At 40.6% G+C, this 27,140-nt stretch overlaps 2 protein-coding genes across 2 annotated transcripts; both read right to left on the reverse strand.

Annotated features, from left to right (window-relative positions):
• Positions 1-335: 335 nt before the first annotated feature.
• On the reverse strand, positions 336-6,633 carry tmtops3a (teleost multiple tissue opsin 3a). The gene is made up of 4 exons (XM_030114555.1): positions 6,186-6,633; positions 3,468-3,796; positions 662-895; positions 336-560 (listed from the first exon to the last, which is right to left on the reverse strand). The coding sequence occupies exons 1-4, from the start codon at positions 6,571-6,573 to the stop codon at positions 336-338; spliced, it is 1,176 nt and encodes a 391-aa protein (XP_029970415.1). The 5' UTR covers positions 6,574-6,633.
• A 6,903-nt stretch (positions 6,634-13,536) lies between these two features.
• vgll1 (vestigial like family member 1) lies at positions 13,537-18,449 on the reverse strand. The gene is made up of 4 exons (XM_030104746.1): positions 18,242-18,449; positions 16,995-17,197; positions 15,353-15,706; positions 13,537-14,405 (listed from the first exon to the last, which is right to left on the reverse strand). The coding sequence occupies exons 2-4, from the start codon at positions 17,182-17,184 to the stop codon at positions 14,368-14,370; spliced, it is 582 nt and encodes a 193-aa protein (XP_029960606.1). The 5' UTR covers positions 17,185-17,197; positions 18,242-18,449; the 3' UTR covers positions 13,537-14,367.
• Between the last annotated feature and the right edge of the window lie 8,691 nt (positions 18,450-27,140).

The following is a 27,140-nucleotide window of genomic DNA, read 5'->3' on the forward strand; positions in this document are numbered from 1 at the left end:
CCACACAGAAATGATCAACATGTTACTCAGATGATTCATGTTTTGTCTGCTATGGAATTCAGAACGATAAACTGTTTTATGAATTGGTGGAAAATCTTACCTTGAACATTTGAGATATTGTCTATGTTCTGTGTTGTGGTGTAAAGTTTTGTGAGCTCATGAACAAATTCCAGCAGCCCTTATTCAGAGGCTGAACTAAGGCAAAGAGTTTACATTCATGTCGTAATAAGTTGGGATGACTCTGTGTTGGAAAAGATATTGGACATATGTTATGCAGAACAACAACAATGGTTTTGTTTCATTTTTTGCAATCTGTAAGGAGTCCAGTGGGAACATTATGGGGTGTAGTGCACAAAAAGGGTGCAGCCCTCTTTGCGCTGGCAGCAGAGGGCGGTGTTCCTGGACTGGCTGAGGGTCTGAGGCTCCGAGGAGCTGAGGGAGGCTTGTCTGTGGACGTAGAAGAAACTTGACAGATGCGTCCTTGGGGTTGGCTGCTCGTCTCCGTGGACTGACTGAGGCTCCTCGCTGCACTTCACGAAGGCCACAAAGCATCTGGAAAACTGTCGAAATGCACAGAGAGCATGAAGCCACCTTTAACCTCTGCTGCAAAGGCTTCATGTATGAATTCACTGGAGACAGTGACTCATCATTCATCGCTCACCTGGTTGTTTAGGAACACATAGATCACGGGGTTGACCACAGTGCTGAACTTGGCGAGGACGGACGGCACCACACTGGCCATGGGAGTGACCAGCCCCGACCGGCCGAAGGTGGCGAGCATGGCCATGATGCCATATGGCATCCAGCACAGCATGTAGCAGGACACCATGGACAACACCATCACCAGAATGTGCTGCTCCCTGCGCTGAGCTGCCAGGAGGTTTATTTTACCCACCTGGAGACACGAAAAGCAAGGAAAGTCAGAACACGTCTGAAATGGGGTTTTTGCAAAGCTGAATCAAACATTACATTTTCTGAGTGTCTCTTGTAACATCGGCTTTTCTCTTGTGATGGATAAAGTTACTGTTTAAAAATGAAGTGATTGTTTTCGGCAACTTTTGCTCTTTTGAATTTCTCTTATTAATAATTGTACATTGCCCTGAATAAAGCATTACAATATCTTCATTGAAATGCAAATAATTACCACATTGATTTAAAAAAAAAAAAAGTGCCAGAGCAACCCCTTAAACTAGTGCAAATTTTTAAATAGGCACTAAATGATTTATATAATGTAGTCGGGTTCCATAATCACACTATGGGTCAAGGCATCAAGGCCACGTTATCCTCAACAATATGTTTTTCAAATTTTACATCTTTGAGGCCATCCAGTGGTAGAATAAAAAATTACACTGTGGCGCAATTCGAGCACAAAGGTGCTTCCAGCAAAGCTTGGTGAAGATAAATGATGTGTCTGAAATCTAAAGACAGCGCCCGCATTCAGATGTTTGTCATTTTGTGAAGCTCAGGCTTCAACAGGATGACACCCAGATGATGAAAAATGCATGCAGGGAGATTTACTTCATCACTGTTTGTTTCTAAAAGCTGACTTTCTGTAGCACAGGTAATTCTTTATCCAAGAACAAGACAAAGTTATCCTGATCATGTTAACAGAGTTAAATCACATGTTTCAAAAGTACTTTAATGTTTTCAGTAAAGTTAACCTTTAACGTGTAAGATAGTAAATATTAAAATAAAAAGTTTACATTTATGTGCATTACCGCTTGATCTGGTGGAATGAAGAAGCAGGCCCAACAACTAAAAACCCTTTTTACAGATACTATAAACACATTTAGTAAAATGATTTTTTTAAGAAAAAGTGAGGGTAGCAGGTGTTTGACTACAATAGATGGTTGGGTGTATTCATTATATCCATTCTGCTGGTTTTCTCTGATGCGCGATGTCTACGGTGGACTAAATTTAGACATAATTCATCATAAGCCGAGAGGTATCATGTCTTCGGTGACTGTCACCTATTCAATATTGATTTCATACCCCTGTGGACACGTCTCGGTGTAATTACCACTGTGAATCCCATCAGGGAGCTTTATAAATACATGAGCATGTCTACCTTATGAAAGGAAACATGCCCTTCAAGGGCGAACCCCCTGCTCTTTCTGACATATGACTGCACATTTCTTATTCACTCAATTACACTCCTCCTTGTATGGCATCAGGCCATAACCTTTCTTGTCTGTCTGCACGATTCTTTGATTCTTTGCCATGAATTACCGCCGAAAACCTTTGATCAGCAGTAATTTGTGATTATCTTCCAATCACCAATTTTTCGACATTGAAAAAGTCAATGATAGTGGTGTGTGTGTGCGCGTATGTGTGTGTTTGTTAGGTGGGTAGATTTATAGGAAAAAAATTCTGTATAAAGCAGCCTGACAACAATCTAAATACACTGTCATTGTGTGAAGTAAAGAAAAAAGCTCATATATCTATTTGAAATTGAAGTTGTTGAGTGTCGTTTCTTTTTGTGGCCCGTCATTGTGAAGCTCATGAGAGGCGGAAGGCGGCGGAAAGCTCTGCAGACTCACTCTTCTAAGAAAAGCCTTTCCTTAGAAAACCCAATGACAGAGCTCTCCTTAGGTGCACAGCTGAGCCCCAGTTCATTCGTACAGTAATCAAGTCTGCAAAGACCCTTCTCCGCTCTGACTCCCTTGGGTGCACCGGGTATAAAACGGGGAGCGCTTGCATAACACTAGGTATCCAATAGTAACAAACTGCTTCCACAATCTAAAAATACCACCTGGGTGAATCATCGATAGGAGTAGTAGAAGCAGGGAGCATGGAAGAACCCAATAACAACTGGGAGACCTTAATTACCAATTATCTGTGGCACCGTTACGTTTATGTAAGCTTCACAAAGATGGGAGTGAGTCACTGGAACTGTGAGGGGGTCATCGCCGTCAAGCTGGCAGTCGTACTCTAAAACCTCTCGCTCTCCCCGAAGACTTTACCTCTCAATCCCTCTGCTGTCAGATGAATTGATTCATGGATCGTAAACACAGGTCAATGCCTCCTTGGATTATCTGGTTTGATGCTCCTTCAAATTACCTTGAAAACACATGGCTGGTGGACGCGTGACAGCCAGCCCTCAACTCCCGAACCACGATCCTACAGCTGAGGAACACCTCGACGGCCAAGAGCCTCAACCGAGGCCATTTCTTGGCACTATTAAGGCTCCACAGCTGAGCAGATGGAAGATGTAAAACTTTGTGCTTGTTATCCTGAGGAAACAGCTGTTCTGGTTTGCAGTGAGCATTTGCAAATAGGTCACTGCTATGGTACAATGTGTGGATTGTGGCTGGAATTCCCATATTGGAATTTTAACATTTGTTCAAACTTGAACACCTGACACTTAGTTAAATATATTTATGTTTATATATGTATAAACAGAACAACTCAGCTCGTATTTTTTGATGCCTTGTTTTTATTTTGTGTGGTGAAAATCCTGAACTCACCCTCTTAATGACCACCAGGATCCGACCGTACGAGTAGACCATGAGCACAAGAGGCAGAAGGAGGCAGAAGATGAAGAGACACAGCACGTATGAGACGCTCGACGGCGAGCGGAGGTGCCACTGGACGGAACAAGTGGTACCGGGGCCTTCGGGACCGTAATTGCTCCAACCCAGCAGGGGCGGCAGTGTCCAGAAGAGCGAGTAGAGCCAGGAGCCTCCGACGCACAGCCATGCCTTCCTGAAGTCCGAGCTATCAACCTGGGAGGCGCGCAGCACAGCCGTGCAGCGCTCATAGGACAGAATAGACAAGGACACCAAGGACACAATCCCTGAGAGGATGAAGGAGAGAAAACAAAGAATAAATCAATCAAAGACTTTCTTTTTCCACCAAAGTAATTCTACCGGGTGAAGGACAGAACACTGCTGACAAAGTCTCATGAAGTCTGCATAATTTCTGAGAAGAACATCTGAACACAAACATTATGACCATTTTCTTGCTATTTTTTTCAGAACACATGAATGACTGAGCAGCTAAACCCATCGAACAGAGCGATCAGCCACTAGGTCTTTCTGTGATTATGTGAACATAATGCAGAATAGCCCATGTATTTTGCTGTCAGTCCAAAAAAACTTATGACAGGAACGTACTAAATGCATTCCATAAATTTATAGAATAAATACCGTGTACACACAATGGTATAATAAGTACCTGCTGGGGAGTTGGTGACTGGTCTGAGCAGATTGTAGGTCCCACCCATGATGTCTTATGCAAACTTCACTGTCAAGAAAAAGCTTAAATGCTGTTTCATTTGTTGCCTTTAAAACTGAACGCAGATGTGACGAAGCTTTTTGTTAAGGATACACTCAATTAAGATTGATACAACATGCGTGGTTCCTGCATCTTTAACTGTGTATCAGCAACAAATCCAAAGAAAACAGCTCCTCTGCAAGGCCACAGGATTTATGTTTGTGTATTGGGAAGTGCTGGGTCACGGGGGCAGTGCACAGTTAGAACAGAAAGACAGCTCAACGGGTCAAAACTGAGTGAGCTCTGCAAAATGACATGTTGGAACGCACTCCCCCTCACCTTGACACAAAATTGATAGGTTCAAATCTATAAAACACTGACACTGCCTGCCAGTGCAGCAAAGTACAGCAGGAATTAAAAGCGTAGATGCTCCTGAGGAAAGTTTCAATTGTATATTCTATTAGAAGCGGTAGAAATAGTACAATTGTAATTATCCTCTCTCCTGAAATAATCATTTTCATTTCAGAAACTTAAAAGATATGGAACGAGGCTTGCATAGCCTGGGTCAGACCTATAGGACTCCATTTTTGTTGATATCACATATGAGCATGTATGAACTACACATGCTTTTTTTCCCTCTGATTTATTATGTTTTTTGAGATTTTGATATTTTAGGGAATCCTAAAAACATTTGAGAAAAGATTTGTTTCCACTGGCTGCCATGAAACTTCAAAGCATATCTACCTATTTGCAAGGTGTTTTCTTCAAAAGCGGCCAAATTCACCTCATCTATACATCCAGACTGTTTTCAGTAGAGCTCAGATATAGTATGTGGATACAGTTTGGAATACTTCATGAAGTGACGTCAAATCTCATATTGTATTGTACACACTCTTCTACTTCGTTTGTGTTTGTGCATTAACACTATAGAGTGTCATACAGTATGCAGCATCATAATTCCCCTATGATATCTGCCTTTCTGCAGTTCCGGCAGAGGCACAGGATGAGGACTGATTTGTCTTATAATATTATATGAAAAACTTGTGAAAAGCTTAGCCCTTGCTTGTATGTGTGAGGAACTTATAAAAGGATGGCTACTATTCAAGTTCTGATGACTCAGTTAAAGCACAGTGAGCCAATAGGATTTCCATCAGAAAGATGAATTACTGTTGAATGTTTTTCAATTCTTGAAGATTTTTCCATATAAAATAATTAAGAAATGTGCATTTGTAATGCTCTAAATTAATTTTGTTTTCCATGTTTTGTTTTCCATGTAAAAATTAAACTTCAGTACCATTTTGTCATTTGATAATGAAGTATATAAAAAATATATTCTCACCTCTAGCTTATAAGCTAGTCTATGCAAACTTAAAACGTTTTGTTTCTCATTTAAAATATTTCTTACCTACTCATTGTCACTATATACAGTAAAAACGAAAAACATCCTTTGAGTCATTTAATTCACTACTCTAAGAGTATGTTCAGATACACTGCATTGTGAGTAGTTTAAATGAATGGCTATATTGACATTATTCAGTAAATAAACACTTCATATCTATACATCCATCCATCTACGCTCACATTCACAGATAGGGGCAATTGGGTCACCAATTAACCTTACATGCATGTTTTTTTTTTTTTTTTTTGTTTTGTTTTCTTTTAGCTGTGGGAGGAAACAGGGATGAAGATGCACACGTGGAGAGCATGCAAACTTCTCAAGGAAAGGCGGGCCAGTATTTGAATCCATGACCTTTTCGATGTGAGGCGAGAGTGCTTGCCACTGCTCCAGCAATCATTTATTTATTTATTGTTATTGTAACTTTATTCATCCGGCACATTCCGTGTTTTATGTATATAAATGCGACTCGAAGTGTCAGACATCAGGGGTGCTGTAAGCAACATTTTTTTTTTTTTTTTGAGAGAAAACACAGAAAAGTTGCAGAGCAGCGGTCACACAAGCCGAAACTCACCAAAGAGAGAATTGGCGAATCCGTACCACTTGCAGCCGTACTCCCCGATGAGCCACCTGCCGTGCAGACTGGCCGCGAAGCTGAACGGAGTCCCGAAGACGCACACCAGGATGTCGCTCAGGCTGATGTTCAGCAGGATCAGGTTGATGGGCGTCCAGAGCGAGCGAAACTTTGCGAATATGAGCAGAGTGAGGAGGTTACTGAGGACCCCCGCCACTAGGATGAAGCCCAGGCATACTGCCACCACCGTGTGTCCGGTCCGGCTCAGCCCCCCGGGGCTCGGCGGCGCCGCGGGGTCCCACAGGGCGGCGGCGGCGGTGCTGGAGCTGGAGCCGGACAGGGAGCTGTCTGTGGTGCTGAAATTGCAGCCTCGCACGTTGACGACCATAGCAGAGCGCGAGGCGGGCTGAGGAGGAGCTGGACGCTCTGCGAGGAGCACGAGGTGTTGTCCAGCTCGGTACACTCACTGGAGTGTGGAGAGAGAGTGTGTGTGTGTGTGTGTCCCCCTACACTTCTTTATACACAGCTGTGTTATATGCAAACACCCCCACCCACTTTACTGAGCAACACACATTGTTCTCCCCAAGTTATTAGAGCAACTCGTATTGGATCACAACAGCTCTAGTAAACAGAGCAAATCCTCTAAATTCAAAGCTTTCCGGTAGCAAATGCCATACCTTTCAAGACTCAGTGCTAAGCTGAGGAAAAGCGACTTAAATTGGCTTCACGCTGTGTCCCATTAGGCTTCATGATTATTCACAGCTGATACTGGAAAGACTAATAATTGTTCAAACTAAAGTTTTAATTCTGCAGTCACACTGCAGAAATTAATCTGGGTGTTACACTTCAGAATTAAAAACTTTGTTGCATGATTTTTGCTAAGCTGTGCATTTTTTTTTTCAATTCATAAAAATGTGTGCCAAACTGCAGGTTCATTTCAGCACAAAGGAAGTGACTACAAACAAAGCTTCACACCTGTTCAGCATTTCCTTCTCAGCAAATCCTCCAAACACTGACGTGTACGAACCATTTCAGAGTTTTTCATGTTTCATCCCGTTTCAAAAGAGGTAGCCAGTCGTTCTCATGCTTAACGTTTGAGGACATTTGCATCATTGATTTTCATGGCTTTTCAGCAAAAACTGAAGACAAGTAAGGCATTACAAACAAAAGGCATTTATTTTCATGTCTATGTGTTTGGATAATCATGCGGGAAAACATCTGCCCCAATGAAATTTCACTGCATTCATGACTGGAAGAGCAGCCATTGTTCTGCTCCTTGACACTGCTGTCACACCGAGGATCTCCATAAATCTCCTTGACTGTGGTCACTGGTGTTATCTGGAAGCTGCAACGCTGCCTCCCCTCCTCGCTCTGCCTTTAACATGACCGGATTGTTGGAAGCTCAATGGGCTGTAATCATTTTAGAGGTAAATGTTTCCCCTGTCTACACCCTCCCCTCCATTCCCCACTTGGAGAGAGGAATTGTCGTTAGATAGCCATGATTATGGCTGACAAGAAGGAAGCACAAGGATTACACTTTGAATCCTGCCTGCTGAATCCTTGATGGCTTCCTGGAAAGACACAGATTGTCTGCTTCCTCCTCCTCCTGCACACCTGCTGACAATGTTCTCCTTACACTGCATATGTGTATGTGCATGTGTGTGTGTGCGTGTGTGTGTGTACTTCAAATATAACTCATCAGGAAATGTCTTATCTGAGCATCAAGATCTTAAAATCTTAAATCTCCAGGTGCCACAGTTTCCTTTCCACCCAAGTCTGAATCTTTTTCTTTTTTTCTTCTTTAAACCACATTGATTTCATATAATCCTGATGATAAAAAGAGCAGTGATTCATTTTTTCCAACAGCCTCATACTAATCTTGAGTTAGATGACTGCAGAGATTTTTGATCTGTGCTGCATTTTAATCATTGGCAACTTTTGCAAAGTTGGACCTGATGTATGCAACAAACTCCTGCTTTCTGTAAATGTACACAGAATGGTCTGAAAATAAGAAAATACATAGTCATCTGTCAAGATACCTTCTAGATACCATAGCCCAGAAAAAAGTGAAATTGATAAATGCCGACCGATGGAAAAAAAATGATTTGAAACAAAACATAATATGACCATCTCTGAGCAAAGTGTGTAAAGCATAGGAGCAGATTGTCTGCAGCATAATTTTCTTTCTAGCTCAGTCTATTTTCATGCAAAGCACCTATATTTGTGGACACAGGGAACAAAGCCAGTCAAAGCTATTGGCTGTAACTGGAGAAAAGGTTGAAGAATGGAGAGACAAGTTAATAATACGCTGTGCAAATCAAACCACTTTAGTCAAATACCGACCGGCTATGTAAAAGACAGCTGTGGCGCATCTACCAAGTGAGATTATATCACCCGATTGTTTGGTCAAGTATGAGCTGTCTGGGTAGAGTCTGAAAATACCTCAGGATGACACTGGCATAATGAGATTCAGTGAGGCTTGTTAAGTGTTTTTATTAATACAGTGTTAAAATGAGGACTGTGTGTTAAATACCGTCAGTAAGTTTCCAGCAGTGTGAAAAGCAAAAGATTTGTCCAAAAAAGAGACAAAAAAAAAGAGAACAGTTGCTCAGAGGCCAATATCTACTGCATGTATGCTGCCCTTTGTTGTTTTTGACTTGCCTGTGAATCATCAATGAAGTAAAGGACAGCGAGTGTACATGATGCTATGTTAGTTAATGGTTGTGATAATATTTTCTCTCTATTTCATTATGTTGAACGATAGCAATTTGAGTCATCATTCAAAAATACAAAGATTTTATTGATGCAGATCAGGGAAAGTCGATTTTGAAAATATTGTAACCTAAAATATTCATCCATGGAGCAAAACAAAGAAGAACTTTATGCAATAACCTCTGCAAGCTTTGCTTGCAAGAATATTTTTTCCTTTCTTTTTTCAAAACTTGAAGTGATCTGAACTCATGGTTGAAAAACAGCCTCAGACTTCCACTATCAGAGCTCCTACCATCTATCCAATTCTGATCTTTGACAACAATACTTTAGTCAAACTTTCTATGGAGCATTTAGGAGACATACCCTAAAGTAGTAAACTAGTCATGTTAACAATTGAGTTAACACTCAATTCAATTTTATTTCTATACTTATCTATGAATATCATCTCAAGATACTGTTAAAGTGAAGAACCCAGCAATTCTACTTGAGCAAGTATAGGTGACAGATGGATGGTAAAAAAAAAAAAAAAAAAAAAAAAATCCTTTTAACCTGCAGAGTCGGGCTCAGAGGTGAAGACTGCTGTTCTTATTGGAGTCCGGGGATACAAGAAAAGAAAAGTGTTGGACAGAGACAGAGAGCAACAAGCCAGATTGTCATCAATCCACTCGGTGCACATGTTGTGGTTAGCGATTTGCTCTCGTCTATTTATAGTCTGTGTCAGTGCAAAGGGATGCAATATTTACCGGCAGTGGGATTGTCTGATCTTGAAGGAACTGGTTGATGTCTTTAATTGGATCTGCCATTTTGAGCCCCTGGGAACAGACACCTGAATAGCCCCTCACTCACCAGCAGCTGCTGTATATCTGGCTCACAGTTCATGTGTAGAGTTCCCGTTTGATTACTCATCCATAGGTGAGGAAGCAGCAGATGGGGGGGCGGCTATTATTAGCACAGCGCTGTCAATAATCCCCGTCATAGTGTGGAGACCAAAAATCCTCCATCTGTGATCATGAATGATGCTAACAGCGAGATATGGATACTGTCATCACTATGATCGCAGAAAAAGCCAGCTGGGGATCCAGTCAAACTGTCTGCCTTGCCTCATGTGAAAAATAATGAATTTCAAGTCATCCACAGGAGGGTGGATAGTAATTATAGGAATGGATCTACAACAGCAAGAGAGCAATTCAACTATTACACCTTAGTTTAAAACAACAAATACCACCTACGAGCACTACATTTGTCATACTATGTCACACTGCCATCTTGGCATACAAGCAGCAATGTCAACTCTTTAATTCATCTGTTTCTGTGTAGGTCATGGAATTAAATCTAATTTTAGATGAGGAACCACTTACTGGGCCTGACGACTAAAATGAGAGCATAATGTCCTAAAAATCATTCAATTCCAAATGCAGTGACGTATGAGTATATGATAAAAATGGTCACATATAATGCACTTTCCCCCCCAAAAAAATCTATTAAAAACAACTTGAAATCCATTTTTTCTAAAAAGGTTTGAGTAAAAACACAGGATTTCTAAAGAAATTGGCATGTTTTTATAAATACAGTCTGGATTAGATGTGAATGTCATTTTGAATAAATTAGATAGCAAGCTTTAAAAGCAGCATCCTCCAGTAATCTCATGTTCAGTCCAGAGTCTCAGTCTTTTGTTCTGTCTACTAATCTTACTAAAGCAGTTTAGTGGACAAATTAGGAACCGCAGTTAATCCAGTTGCTTGATTTTTACTTGATACAACTTGATCCTTAAAAACATTTAGATCTTCTTGCAGGCCAGTTTAAGTTGTGTGTAGACTGAAATATTTCATCAACCTCACCACCATCTCACAAAAAGAAGAATAGGGAATAAACAACTAGATCAGAACGTTTTGGCCAGGCTCAATTGTGAATTGCTTTTTCCAATCTACTTAATGACACATTACAAAATACAACACATTATGCCGTCATGTTTCTCTTTGTTTGGACGTTATTGTGCTGATTATAGCGTTTGAATCCACAGCATTGCTTTGATTCAGTGCAATGTCACAGTGTCATAATGCCGATGTCTTATGGTCAGGATATCATTAAAATGAGATGTAACGATAACATAACCTGTAGAATGAACTTGACTCAGTCATGATCGTCATCATTTTTCCCCATGAAGCCTCAAATAAACTACCAGTTAACAGAGCCTCATTTTAAGTGTGAACGCGGCTACTCTAATAAGGACACCAGACTTTGAAACGCCCACTGTGGTTTTCACAGCTTTAATTAGGCTGCTTTTGCACCAGCACCTTTTTGGCTACTGACTAAAACAGGTCATGTGGATGTGTGAAGATTTAAGTACAAACAGGTGAATGGAGCAGAGGAAATTAATGGTGGTGGAGTGCAAGAAAAACAGCTTATGTACAGACTAATGCGATCTCTGTTTGACACTTTTCGATGATGTGCAAGACTAATAGTGTTTTCGAGAGCTTGCTGAATGCAGAGTGTCAATGTAACTCTAATGGGTTTTTTTCTTTTTTTTCTGTTTCTATAAGCTTCTGTCTATTTGGATATAAAATAAAAATAGATTCACGTCAGACTCAGAATGAGGACAAGCTCAACTGTGTCAGAAAAATATCAATTAGAGAACGGCCACTAAAATGGACTGAATATATAAGACATTATGCAAATTCTGATACAAATACAATACCTCCGGGGGATTCAACGCCCACCGAGGGAACCACAGGGGCCAGGTGCAATGTGGGTTGGGTGGCAGCCGACAGCAGGGTGCACGGCAGCCTGATTCCTGGGCACAGAGACTGGCCCTTGAGCCATGGAATGTCACCTCATTGGGGTGGAAGGAGCCTGAGCTTGTGAGGGAGGCTGAGAAGTACTGGCTAGATATAGTCGGGCTCACCTCCACACACAGCCTGGGCTCTGGAACCCAGCCCCTCAAGAGGAGCTGGATTCTCCACCTTCTCCGGCATTGCCCATGGTGAAAGGCGGGGGGCTGGTGTGGGTTTGCTTATAGCCCCACAGCTCAGGCGCCATGCGTTTGAGTTCACTGCGGTGAATGAGAGGGTTGAGTCCCTACACCTTTGGGTAGGGGAAAGGTGCCTCACTGTTGTTTTAGCTTACAGGCCAAAAAGCAGTGCAGAGTACCTGGCCTTCTTGCAGTCCCTGGGAGGGCTGCTGGACAGTGCTCCAACTGAGGACCCCATTGTTCTAATGGGGGACTCTAATGGGGGTACTTCAAACAACGTTGTTGTTGTGTCATCTGACCTCCGGTCACGTGTCTTAGACACTCGGGTGAAGAGATGAGTGTCAACTGATCACCACCTGATGGTGAGTTGAATCCGCTGGTAGAGAAGAAAACCGGACAGGCCTGGCAGTACAGCTTCGATTACGTCCTGATTTGAAGGCATTTTCTCCACCTCCTTTGTCGAAGCAGCTACTCGGAGCTGTGGGCATAAGGTCTCCGATGCCTGCTGTAGCGGTAACCCCCGAACCCGGTGGTGGACATCAGAAGTAAGGGATGTCGTCAAAATGAAGAAGGAGTCCTATCGAGTCTTGTTGACTCGTGGGACTCCAAAAGCAGTTGATTGGGTACTGGCAGGCCAAGTGAAGTGCAGCCATGGAAGCAAAAACTTGGGTCTGTGAGGAGTTCAGGGGGACCATGGAGGAAGACTCTCGGTCAGCCTAAAGGAAATTCTGTCAAATTGTCCTGCGCTTCAGGAGGGGAAAATAGGTCACCACCAAGACTTTTTACAGTTGAGGTGGGAAGCTGCTGACCTCAATTGGTGATATTATCGGATAGTGGAAGGAATACTTCGAGGACCTCCTCGATCCACGTTGACCCATCTTCTGTGGAGGAAGCAGAGGCTGAAGTCTCAGAGGGGGACTCGTCCATCAGCCAAGCTTAAGTCACCAAGGTGGTTGGAAATCTTCCCCATTCTGTGATGGTCCATTTACAATCCCACACCGGCAGTAAGTCACACCTGTAACAATATCAATCATTCATGTCTTGAAGCTGAGTGTGACGACTTTGGGTTTGGATCCCATTTGCAGCAGGAAAGATATCTGCTGTCCAAATTAGCAGACTGGAATGATTTGTTTTTATAAAAATCAGCAGCAAATTATGTTACAGTAATGCACTGAAATGCACCTCTACAGTTTCTATAATGCACACCTGTCTCAAAAATATTAACTTCATTTAGGAAAACAGAGTTTGCAAAACAGCAAAATTTCAAGTCACATAGTCAACTATTTTGTTTTTGCATAGCGCAAACAAGAAAGTGCCAAATATTAACAGACTGGAATATTTGTTATTTGGTAGTAAATTCCATTTTAAAAATTGATCACACAATTTAGATATGAAACACTACATAAAACAGAACTAAACTTAAGCCGACAAAAAATGAACAGAAGATTTATATATATAGTGGAGCAGAGATATATCCAGAAAAAATATGAAAGTACCTCAGTAAAGTCAAACTCAATACTTTAGTTAATATCTTTAGTTGCTTCTTCTAAACACATTTATGACTGTGTTACATGAAACCAGACATCAGGTGTCAGTATTGTTCTTCTTTTAGTTTCCTGCTTACGAAGCTGTTTTTATCTCTTAACAAAACAAAAGACAGGCATTTTTTATTATTATCAGTATTTTATTCCTTGGCTTTGGCCGTGTAACCTTTAAGACATTTCACATTATCAACATCTCAGGAATCTAAATCTAACACAAACTTATTTTCAAAAGAATCTATCCTCCAGTACATGTATTTGATCCATTTTCCTTAAAGCACATCTCACTTTGTGAAAAGCGATCACAGAAGACAAGTCATAAGACATTTATTTGTTTTGTGTTCGGCTGATATTTCATATTCAGGCTTTTTTTTTCCCCTCCATTTTGCTGACAGTACCAGTCCCTTTTTCAAGATTACCTTCACAAGATCAATAACTCAAATAGCGTGAGAATCCTTCATTTTTGTTAGTACGTACATACAAAACAACCTCACAACAATAAAACTTATTCAGGTGAATTGTAAACAGGTTGTTCACCATTTACATAAATATTTACACATTTACGATGCCCGCAGTGTCCACATGTAATACTGGTCTATTTACTAGCGTATCGCCAATGGCCCTCGTCTAACACCACTGCACAGGAAGCAATAAGTACAAAGCTCATGGAGCTCCCAGAGGAATGACAGAGTCGAAGAACCGGTTAGTCGAGCGTTCAGAAAGGCTGTTCCAGTTAGAACATGCTGACATGTTGAGGTCATTTTACTGTGAGGAGAGGAGGCAAAGGGTGCACTGCTGCTTCTTCCAACTCTGTGAAACTCTGCTTCACAAGCCTGAGTGATAAAAGATGAAAATAAAACCTCGTGGAGTGAATATAAAGGCGATGGCTTTCCAAATCAACGAGTGTGTGCGTGTATGTCGAAGCTGTTTTCTTTCTCCCAGCTGCTGTGTTGTCTTTCCTTCAGTACCAGTACAAGTCCTTCTTCTCAAGTCTGCGGTCTGAAAGCAGGAAACAGATTTTATTTAAAAATGGTTGGTTTATGAGCACGTTTGAAAGACGAAACGGTTTGGCAACAATGCAATTCCTCTCCGTCTAGAGAGGTGTATTTCAGAAAAAAATAAAGACTTCCTGTATGACTCCTGAAAAGAAAGGAAAGACATCAAGTCTAAAAAGGAAACAATTAGCTTCTGCTTTTTTAAAGTCAATTTCTTAACAAATTCCTAAAAGTAATATAATTGTTCACTATTCTTTCCCTTTACAATCCGGATTCCAGGATTGTGAAAATATAAGTGATTTGATGACTTTTTGGCTGTCAGATACTTTATTTTTTATTATCAGCCTCTGAGATCATTTAGTTTCACAGAAAATCATTTTCTGTAAAACTTTGTGCTTGTGAAATTGTGAAGTTTGTGAAGTTCCTCTTCACAAACACAATAAGGAAGCTCTTTTTTTTTTTTTTTTTTTGTTGATCGCCTCTGTTCTCCAGTATATAGTTTAAAATCCATTCGGTGCTTCATCATGCTGGTTTTGTGTTTGAAAACACAAATGATACCAAAAGTCGAGTTAGGTTTACATGTCACAAACATTTAATGAAATGTGACTAAATCCAAAATACTGCCACCTCATTGAAAATACTGGAGACTGGAAAAAAAAAAAACAAAAACGTCTTTTTAATGGATCCTGGGGAAAACACACTCACTGATAACACCAAAACTTAGTTTGGCAATTTGAGCTTCCCACAGTTCAATAAAGACAAGTCTAATCTAATACTGTGTTTTCCTCAATTCATCAATTTTCTCCACCTCTAAAATGCTGTTAAACCATCTCAGTGTTTCTTTCTATCCACTGAGCACTTTGTGATTCCTTTAACAAAGTGTTTCTTCACCTTTCGTTTCCGTTACCAGCTCACTGGTGTAATGCTGTTTTAGAAAGACAGCCAGGTTACCTGGTTCGTAGCTTACTGCGGGGTCCACAGACTCTCTGAACCCCGGGGTGACCGTCCAGCCGGGAAGCAGCTCTGGCTTGGAGCAGGAGGCCACGCCGGGCCCGATCTCGCCGCGGTCGCTGTGCAGCAGGTTGAGCAGGGACGAGGCGTATTGCTGTCCGGTGAGACTCAGACCTTCTTGGGACAGAGAGTATGTTAAGGAGGGCACTGTGGCGTTTTCTGCTGTCCTGGCTGGGAAGGAGTTCCAGGAGTTTGGAGAGTTTTCCGCCGAGTTGAAGGTCAGGAGGTGCCCGGCTAGAGGCTGCGGCTCTGAGTATGGGTCTGCAACCCTGCTCTGACAGGAGCTGGCGTCTTCTGCAGGGGGAGAAGGAAAGATGTGTCATTGTTGGACAGCAGTCCCCTTCCTGTTCCCCCTCTTGTCTGTGGTGCTTTCCCCTGTCCCGAGTGTCTCTGGTCTTTCCCCCACCCTTGTGTGTGTTTGTCTCTCCCTGGCTGTGGGGCATGACTGGCCTCTCTCCCTCTGCTGTTCATCCCCATCATGTCTGCCTCAGCTCCTCCTGCTGCACAGCTCATGAGAAGGACTCCTGCTCTGCCTCACATTCGTCAAATCCTCCATTTCTACACAGTAGTAATAACTTTGTCTGGAGGTTTTGAAGGGTATTCTTGCTGCCTGTTTTTTTTTTCTTTTCTTGCCAGCTTTGTTCCTGACCACTGTCTCCTGAGCTTCATGTCACATGTCTTGCCTTAACCCAGCTTCGCTCAGGCACTCATCTACGAAGATCATTTCACTGAATGGAAACACAGACCTTTTGGTCTGTAAACTTCCCTGTTATCTTTACTTTTCTTTTTCTTCAAAATATTTCCTTTAAATATTCGGTAAACAGTTAGATCTCTTGTCTCTGAGTCTGAATTGTTGCATTGTGGGTCCTTTATGTGTGTGTTTTCCTCTGTGCTGTTCACTTCGCATTGTGTCAGGTTCGCCTTATTAGCAACCAATTCGGCGTGTGTGGGACATATTCTCCGCCTCGTCAGGGGTCAGTTCGTCTGATTATGTTTCGCCTTTGTGTGTCAGTTGAATTTGCATTTGCGTTTAATTTGCAAACTAATAATCAGATTATTGATGATGCAATGAGAGACACAGTCAAATGCTGAGTAACATGATAAAGTAGCAGACCAGTAGCAACCATCTTGGTTTCCACGTCTGATTGGCTGATGTTCTGATTTCAATCCTCACATGTCTGTTATCTTGAGTTCCTCTCTTATCACTTTTCCGGCAAACTGGAGAGCTGTGTGTTTTACTGTATTAAAAGTTGAGCACGTGGTTCCTTTCATTGTTGTAAATACAATTTATTAATAATGATAACGTTAATCAAGTGAAGATAAGAAAACCACAATGCAGCCATTCATCTATTCCATTCCTCTATCATGCTTTATCTTATCCAAGGTGGCACAGGGTGCTTGAGCCAATCAACTACGAACAAGGGCACAGTCCACCGTGGACATTACCCTCACAGAAAGACAGAACGTCACATTCACTCTTAACTTCATCTGAATCAAAAACACAAATGAAACATTAGGCAAGTATGAATGACTGTGCTTCTGCTTGCAGCACTGTCTTACAATGTGGACCTCCTGTGCTTACCTAGTTTGATGGGTTTACGGGCTTTCTTTGGCTTCACTGCGGGTGATTTGGCCTTGCACATTTTGCTGAGAGCGCGGCTGAAGTGAGCGTCCACCATGCTGTTGGTGTCTCCGTGGAAGTACGTCAGGATGACGTACTGAGAGTGCTCCTCCACCTTGACCGCCGTGGGGCTGTTGGTTCTTTCCTCCATGGGTCAGCTGTGACTGTAAACATTAAGGAGGAGAATCAGAAATGACAAATAAAGGAAGTATAACTGTTTAGTGTGAATTTGATGTTTTCTTTCATAACACATGATTTGTGTAGATTCAGATGTGAAATAACTTAACGTATTGACACTGTCTGTGTTTTTCCATCAAATTAAAATGAACTTTGATTATCTGATCTCCATTTTTCAGAGTGAGAAAGAGATGTCATAATTTCTATAATAGATAAAGTTAGAATATCTGATGTATTATTACAGGTACTCAAGAGTTAAAATATTATGAACCATTACTCCGTCCTCTCTCTCTCTCTCTCTCTCTCTCTCTCTCTCTCTCTCTCTCTCTCTCTCTCTCTCTCTCTCTCTCTCTCTCTCTCTCTCTCTCTCTCTCTCTCTCTCTCTCTCTCTCTCTCTCACACACACACACACACACACACACACACACACACACACACACACACACACACACACACTTTTCAGCTGTTAACTGGATTGTGTTATTGCTGTTTATTGATGTTTTAATGACACATGATGATGTCAGGTATTTTCTTAATTATTCTTTTGTAATTTTTCCATACTTTTGAGTTCCTACCAGCTTTAAGTGACCTATAATTAAGCGGAGGCTTCAAATAAACCTCCAGGTTTTCCTTTCTGTCACATCTTCCCTTGTCTCTTTACTTAATTTTCTCTTTCATTTGTGATAATTGTGTGAAACAACCTCTTCAGAGGACTCAGTTACCTCCTCACCTGTGATCTGTTGCCCTCGAATACATGGATCACTGACTGCTGACATACTTTTGAAGCAGGTCAATTACAGTTTTTAGAAAATGCAAAAACATACAGTACAAAACCAGTAGACTGTGCAGATCACGGTGTTAACATTAATGGATTTTAATTGTGAAAAGTACTGACACTGTCAATGATTAGCACAATATTTCAACATTTGATTACAACGATCAATATATTTGAGGAAACGGCCATAAGAAATAGCTCAGGTAGGAACGTTTGAAAACAATATTACAATTTGAAGCAATTTTGCTGGTCTTACCTGACCTGGTGATACACCAAATGGGACCACAAAGTCCAACCTTGCATGGACTGATGAATGAACCAAAATGGAGCAGTTTCCAAAAAATGTTTAAAAAAAAAACCAAACAGGCTTCAGTTCAACACATCGCAGTAATCATTTAGATTTCAGGAGCCAGCGTGAACTCATTTTCCTTTCCCTTTCGGACAAAAAAACCTGCTCACCACCGCCGAGCCTGAAGGAGTTTCTTGATGTGGAAGGCAAAGAGGGCGTGTGATGCTTCGTGAGCACGGTCGACCATGGACAGAATGCCATCCAGCGAGTTTCTCAAACCTGAATGGCAACTCATCAAAAACATTCTTCAGACAGGCTGTCAACAAGTTACACTCAGTTCAACGGCAGCTCTGATGTGAATCAAGCTGTTCGGTTTGCAGGATTCAGCATCAAACACTTTGGTTAACGTCCCTCTTTCTCTCACTGACATAATTCAGTATAAGCACATCCAGTGTGTGTGTGTGTGTGTGTGTGTGTGTGTGTGTGTGTGTGTGTTGGTGAGGGGGTGTGTGTGTTGGTGAGGGTGGGGGTAGTCTTGTATTTCTTTAAAAACTGAGTGATTTATGTCAGTGGAAAGGCCCCAAGGCCTGAGTATGTGTGCGTGCGTACTTTTAATGTTTCACATAAATGCTTGTGAAAGCAGTTTTGACCCTTGTGTAGTTTCTTAAATTTATCTCAGAAGTGTTGAAAAGCATGAAACATAACATTATCACAGGAATTGGAAACTCAAATAAACTCTGATGGAGACTAATTCAATACTTGTTTTTGTTGTAATTCATGCTTTCCATTGCGAGCCTGCTGTACGACACTGTACAGCACGGCCCAGGAGCTGCATTGGAGCAGATAAGAGGAGCTTTTTATGCTGCCCTCTCCCCTGCCTGATGCACATTTACACCTCCCACTGCCTCGGTAAAGCACAGAACAACAGTTCACGCTATGATTTTCACCCTTTTGACCGGGCATGCACAGGCAGGTGATGCCAGAGTGAAAATGAAACAGAACTCAAAAGTTTCTTTTCCAACACCACAAATCCTGATGTACTGATTAAGTGTTTAATTTTCCAGCATTATGCACCTTTGCAGTCTTTAATAGAGCTGCCCCCTCATTATTATGCATTATATATTAGATTAGATATAATATATCTCATCATGTGAAATTTGACACTAATCTTAATAACAGTATACAGCATAAAAAGAAAAGTAAACAGTTCTGTGGTGAAGTACGTCTTGCATTCCTGCCACACGTATGTTCGATCTTTATAATGTGCACATAGCTGATTTATTGTTGTGTTGCTGTGACACGTGAACTGAGCTGTCAGCGCTATTTAGATCAATGATTGATTCAGTCATAAAGTCCTGCTGATAAAAGAAGAAAAGCTGTTTGAGTGAATCATTCATTATTAAACTCACCTATTGTTTATTGGGAAATGTTCACATTCCTGTAAGGGCAATATAGGTCTTTATTTGATTTTTTTAATGTGCTATGACCAGGGTATTTACAGCATGGTAACATCTGTTGCTGGAAACAAGCTTGTCTTTCAAGTGTTTCATATGCCGCTCACTTGTAATCCAAATTCTCTTTCTGCCACCATTTGTCCACCAGGTGGACGTCTGCACCACGAATAAGATGGCAGGCATCCTTCTTACATCAGGTGATTAAAACTGGAATTGTAAACATGTGAAATAAATGTATGACGGCACAATTAACAATTTTTTTATACAAATAAATAGTAATTACACTTCAAGTGTATTTTTTTTCAAACTCTGCAAGATCCTAATAAAAACATACAATTATTCACCCCACAACGTTACACTTAACCATTTCTGCTGTTCACATACACATACAAAGCAATAACAAGCAAATTTTGAAACCATATTTATTTCAAAAACAATGCATAAGATGATAAAATCAATTCTGATTCCGTATTAAAGAATGTCAGTCAATTTCATAGATGGAGATAACAGACACTGGGAATTACAGAAAAAGACAAAATATAGATACTGTACATTTTACTTTTTTATATATTGTACTATGAATAAAAATTACTCACCGATGCCGATGATTTCTATGAACTAATAAATGCACAATACAACAGGAAATGTTTTCATTACTTCAGTCATTTTTTTTTACACACACAAAATATTTATGTTATATTTAGTAGCTGCTTTCTAAAATGTGGACAGTTTTCATAATCACACTTCTCAACAGTGAACCTAAGAACAATGTTTTTTTTGTGGTAGTTTGTTATTTATTTGCATGCTTTAGTGTTGTCCTGAAAATCTGTCTCATTTCATAATTTCCCTGAGATGTTGATTTTTTTTTTTTTTTTTTTTTTTTTTGCAGGGGGGGGGGGGGTGGTGGTGGTGGTGGTGGTGGGGGGGGGGGGGGGGGGGGGGGGGGGGTTGGTGGTCGGTGGATTGGTGGAATATAAAAAGCTACAGCCATGCTGGATGACCCACCCAGAGGCCCGGTCACGGCCTGCTGTGGATGTATGGATTTGATGTGCTTTGAGTGTCGGACCCTGCGCTGGTTGTGGTGCTAGAAGTCAGTGAATTAGTATTAAGAACCTTCCTTCTGTCGTGACGACTGCCGTGCACGGTACGCCTTCTGTGTGCAAAACCTTTGGTGTGTCTACCGCAACAATGGGCTCTCCACGCTTTCCTCACATTTGTCTTCATCAAGCAGTGGAACACGAAAATGAAGAACCCTGCAAGAAAGGCAAAAGCAGAATGATTTTTCGTCATCCAAATAATTAAATACTTTTAATGTGCCTTTATGATATTTATTTATCAGCTCCAGACTTCATTCAAAGTTATTGTAATATTGTATTGTATAATACAATACAATATTGTATTTTATTGTATAATACAATATTGTAATACATGCAATTATTGTTAGTGTAATGGTGGCATTTTAATTGTAATAAAGGCAATAATGCAATAAATTGTTAATCATGCAATTGGATATTTGAGTCATTGTTCTCGTAACATTTTTTGCCAATAATCTTAAAGTTATTGTACTCAGGAGTAGCCCTTTAAAAAAAAAAATCTTAAAAAAATTGCAATATCTGCTGCTGAAAGTGTATTTCAATTCAATTCACTGATACATACAGCAGTGTCTCAGTTCTGGTATTTCTAAAATATTTTGCGTATTTATGACCTTTTTGACAAAATATTATAATGTTTGTGTAATTACATTGAAAATTGCTAAAAATTACATCAATGCCAGTTATTTCATCATTGGCCCTTAGGATATTATTACTTTCAACACAATTTAAAGTTACATCAATTGAAGGTAACTGTGAGAAAGTGAATGAGGAGAACATCTGAAAGTTAAGCCGAACATTGCGTGAGATCAAAGGTTGAATGAAGCACAGTTAGAAAACTGCTCGGTTAAACATTAAGTCAGAAGGAAATTGAAGAATCAAGTAGTTAAACACCGAGGTCAAAAGTTATTTCACGTGTTCAAGTTCAAGTGTAAAGTGAAGTTAGGAGAACATTTGAAGTAAAGAGGTTATTAAAACATTAGAAATATAATGTTAGTTAAGTAGAAATAAATCAAAGTTAAGTCCAAAGTTTGGTCAAGTTAACAGGTAAAATAGAGATGATGTGACGCCATAAAGAACTGCACTCAAAAAACATCAACTGAAGTCATAAAAATGTTTCGATTATTACGTAACAAAAAAAATTGGCATTCAGCTGTCATTTACAACTTTAGAACATTCTATGTCAAACATTCTAAAACCAATAAAAATGTAAGACGTTGAATATCTCGACATCTTGCCAAAATCACACAAAAACAGTGTTATACATAAAATCGATTTGATGCAATAAAGCTGTGACTTTCGTTTACCTTGTAAAGAACTGAAGATCACAAGCAGGTACATCATGACCATTCTGCCAGGCCCCATTGTAAACAGGCCGGATATCCATGTGAAGCCCAGCAGCACGCTCAGACTGGCCACCGCCCTCAAATCTTGCAAGGTGTTGCGTTTTGTGGCAAAAGGCTTATTGGAACTGGTCTGTCTGATCTGGATTAGAACCAGGATGAACAAAATTACGTTGCCCAACAGGATCAGCGCAATATAAGCCACTGTCGCGTAGAAGAAAGGATCCTCTTCTATCCAGCAGCTGTGAGCAGAGAGAACATTATTTACACTTTGATTTATAAGATGGGGCCATCAATGTATTTTTGATATATGAACTTCAGTTAGGAATTGATTTTTTTATTTTTTTTCCATCAATTACACATACAATTTGTTTACATTTGGTTGGCGCTGATGTAGATTTGACACTTGAAAAATAATTTATTGCATTTTCCAATCCAGTGTTTGTTTCAGTGTGCAGCATACTTACAATGAACCACCGGACATAGCTGACCATGTAGCATTTAGAGACTGAACATCGCCATAAGCATCTTTATTTATGGCCAGCACCAAGCTGACGAACACCAAAGGAAGACCTGTGGAAACACGACGTGCATAAAAGTCTTCGCCACCTTTCACGGGTTCATTTCTGTATAAAGAGGCTCCGTCTTACCCCATCCCACAACGCAGAACTTCAGGAGATATAATCGGACATAGGCGTTGAAGACCCTGATCAGTGCCAGGTACATGTGCACGGCCTCCAAGCCCATCCAGGTAAATGACGCCAACAGGAAATAATGGAGCAAGGCAGCAGTTGAGATGCACAGGCCGTAGTTGGAGAAGGACGACAGCGGTGAATTGACAAGAAAGGCCAAGCCCAGCAACAGCAAGGCAATTGACAGGTTGATGAGTATCTTGGAGGGATAGTCCTTGCGCAGTTTCCTGAAGTGTGGGAAAAAAGCAAATTGAAATACTAAAACCGTACTCTGAATTGCTGGTATCTCATAAAGTAGCGATCACTCCATAACTTTCACTATGCACTGTATCTTCATGACTAAATTACTTATATTAAAAAGCAATTTGAGCATGGATGAACGGGTTTGATTTTGAACAGCTTCAAATTGTATTTTGAAGCTTTTTGGAGACCTGAATTTACTCACTAAATCAGCTCATTTACCTGTCAGATTTGTGTGACTTAAAAGTTTTATACAGAAAATATGATTCATAACCGGAACTAGACATACAGCAGCTGCTTCCAGTCTGCAATGTATCGTGTGTAACTGTGTTCAGTCGAGTGATTACTCACTCGAAATAAAGGTGGGTGAGGACAGTGATCGTCAGAAAGATGCTGGATACACCACAACCAAGATATGAGATGATTGTGAGTATCTTTGCGTCATTTTCACTGACGGAGCCTCTGGACACATCCTGGAAAAACAATTTACCAAAATCATGAAACTGTCTTTTTATATTAATTACTTTGTTTCTCATTTTATGCTGGACTTCAGTACAAGAAAGACATACTTATTTACTTAAACAACAATCACAATCTTCTTTTATAAAGCATTTGTGTGTGTGTGTGTGTGTGTGTGTGTGTGTGTGTGTGTGTGTGTGTGTGTGTGTGTGCTCTACAAGAAATGAGCACATGGGTAAGACATTAAGAAGTGAGATAAATATGATTCAACTGCAAGATTGACTTAAGTAAGCTTTGACTTTGCTTTAAAACAAAACAACAACAAAAAAAAAACAAAAAACAGGAAACACGATTTTTGCGGTAGTTGTTAAGTTTGCAGTATTACTCATATAATACCACAAACAGCACAGTGTTCCAACCCTTTGAGGGAAGAATTCCCTATATTTAGTCATGGCAGCTGATTGATGCACTAATATTAGAAACCTGTTCCTGAGTGTCATTACAGAAAACAAGCGCTCCGGCGGCTGTGAACTTCCCAGACTGCACACGGCGTGTCGGTGGGAGTAGGATGCTCGTGTGACTCACCAGGAGCAGGCCGAAATGGGTGAGGTGATCACACAGACATCTCGTCTGAGACGCAGAAACATTCGTTTCACAGCCGCTGCTGTTCCAACCGCCCCTCCGATCTGACACACACACACACACACACACACACACACACACACACACACACACACACTTTTTTTTATTAAATCTCCTTATCAATAGATGTGCAACTTCCTTTATTGAATTTTGCACAGTAGTGATCCTCAGCTACAGTTAGAAATATAAATTTAACTCACCATTCATCTGCAAATCCCAAAACATGCACCGCAGTTCGCCTCCTGACTGTAAAAATGTGGAATCATAATGCTGTTAGAGTCACATCGAGATACTTTTGTAAACACTGTGCAGCGTTTAATTGTCACCTGTTCGTTAGTTTTGTTGTTGAAGGTCACCACCACTCGATTCTCTCGTGGCAGGTCGATGACAGGTGGGCCATTGATACTGGCAGATACTATGTATGAGGTCAGGGTCAAGCTGCTCTGTGTGCTGTTGGATGAATCCTGTTCGAAATAAACATAATAATCAGCGAGAAAGACTGTGAACAGTGAGAGTCAAGATTTATTAAGGACACAAAGCAAAATTGTCAGTTCCAAGACGATTTTCAGAAATCCAGACCATTATCTAAAAGAAACAATCAAACAACATTTGATTTTCATCATTTTAAATCAGCCATTTTGTGAATTGTGCTCCGTGGTGATCTTGTTTCCAAGGTCAACATAAAGCTTCCATCTGACGCCAGATCAATGAGAATGAAAAGTAACTATTCATGTCAGCCCAAAGCCCTCTCAAACAAAACAAACACACATAAAAGAAAAAGTGTCATAGCACAGCAATAGTCTTGTACATAGCCCGCCGTAAACATCTACCATTAAGTTATTCTGCAATGTGGAGTATTTTGTTTTATTGTAACATGTTCAAAATAGAGCTTCAATACAGTAGATTTTATGTCATGAGGAAAAATTAAATAGAACTCTTTTGCGGTTTTTATGCTGAATGAATTATCTATTGAGAGCAATGTCTATGTTTATCCAGCTGCTGTCTCTCGGGTATTAGAGAGGATAGTAGCCATTTCAACAGAAGATAATTGAATCCTTCCATCTGCTTCTGTACAAAGATCAAAGATGATTATGTAATAGCTAAAGCACTGTTGGACGACCGGATCATCCACCAATCACAGCTGCCACTGTCGGAGTGTGTGTTAATGATTGTGTGAGCACTTGCGTGTGTAAGTGACTCATAATGTGAAGTGCACTGACATTGGTCTAGTGGTAAAATGTGCTATATAGGTAAAGTCCATTCACTGTTTACCCAGGGCTGGACACTGAACACCACGCATATGGTGTTCTGACACCCTGGTGTGACTGGTGTGACATGGTGAGACTGACAATATAAAATGCTTTATAAAATGGTCAAGACGTGAAAATGAACCTATGCTATGATCCATGAAAATGTTCTTGTCCTAATTGAAAGAAACCTGTTAATAAGGGTGATCTGGTCATCAGCTGATGCAGCTCAGCTGGTTCATACAGGCTACATAAAAGTGGGTCTACATGCTGGTGTGTTGGGTTCATTCTTGTCGACCTGGTCTGTGTGAAAAACGTCAAAGTTCTTCAGCTTTTACCAAATTCATTTTGGTCATTATTAAGAAATTATTTTAAGTTTAAATTTAATTTTTAAGGTTATCTGATGTATATCACATCAATTTTTTTAAATAATTAACTATCTTTGCTGTCATTAATTATTATCTATTAACCACATTGACCATAAAGTTGATTCCCAGCACATCTTAGATCCAGTGAACATTTCAATAAATGCTTTTGAAATGTCAAACATTCATCCTCTATGCCACTTTGTCCAACTTTAATGCCAGTCCCATTTAATTACTGACTTCACACAACACTGAAGCAAAAGGACAAAGATTTGTATTAGTAAAAACTCAGAAGCAATGGAAAATGACAAAGATTAAACAAGGTACCTCAAAAAGTTTATCCGTTGCATAAAACTGAAACTGAACACGAGTCTTGTTTTGCGTTCCAGGTTGGAATAAGTGGCCAAGAGCAGCAGGCAAAGCGATGGTCACAAGCGTTTCACCAACAGGTTCATCGATAAAACTCTGATTGAGAAAAACCTGTGGGAGAAAAGTAACACCATGTCACATGATGTGAAATTTGAAAGTGTAATGTGCTGTGACCGCTAAAGTTCATCATTTTAGATTCATTAACACTGTTCGTTGCATCTTCCGTTTACTGAGGGACATAAAATGCACTGAAATGGTTTCTGAGCGATTTACAACTCCTGTTAATTGAGCAATGGTTAAACACCTCACCTCTGGGTCATTTGTTGATGAAAGAGAGGACACACCAAATGTGATTCCATTGAACTGGTCTGGCTCTGCGTCGAACATAGAAAGGGCCAGTGAGGGAGCCGTTATAGATAAATTGTTCCCCTGAATCTCCATAGTGGACCCTATCCTCTCAGTCAACTCAAGTACACTGTTCCAATGAACAAAAGGGAAAAAGAAGTAAATAATGTGAGAGAAGGCAGGATTCAGTCACAGAGTCAATTTCTGTTAAAACTAAAGCACAAAAAAAGTCCTTTTTTTTCTCCTTACTTCGTAGCCACTGGAGCCACATCTGTTTTGGATTCGAGGATATCAGAGATAGTTGTGACAATGTCACCTCCAACAACAGGATCGATTTTGCTTATGTTGACCACTTCACCGAGCTTGTCCACGACTGACGTCAGGTTGGAGGGACTGAGCTCCTCACTGTCACCCAGCACATCTTTCACAAGGTCCTGAACGATGTCCACGACCTCGCCTGCATTATCTAGAAAATACCAAAGCAATTAACTCCTGGCACAGGTTGAAACCACAGTGAATAACTCGGCTGCACGTGTCTTTCATGTTATTACCAGGTGTTACAGGGACGTCGTCAAGCGATATTTCTATCACTGCATCGCATCTTGCAAAATTAGGTTCG

This window comes from Salarias fasciatus, chromosome 2 (assembly GCF_902148845.1).
Source record: "Salarias fasciatus chromosome 2, fSalaFa1.1, whole genome shotgun sequence".
Lineage (NCBI taxonomy): Eukaryota > Metazoa > Chordata > Actinopteri > Blenniiformes > Blenniidae > Salarias > Salarias fasciatus.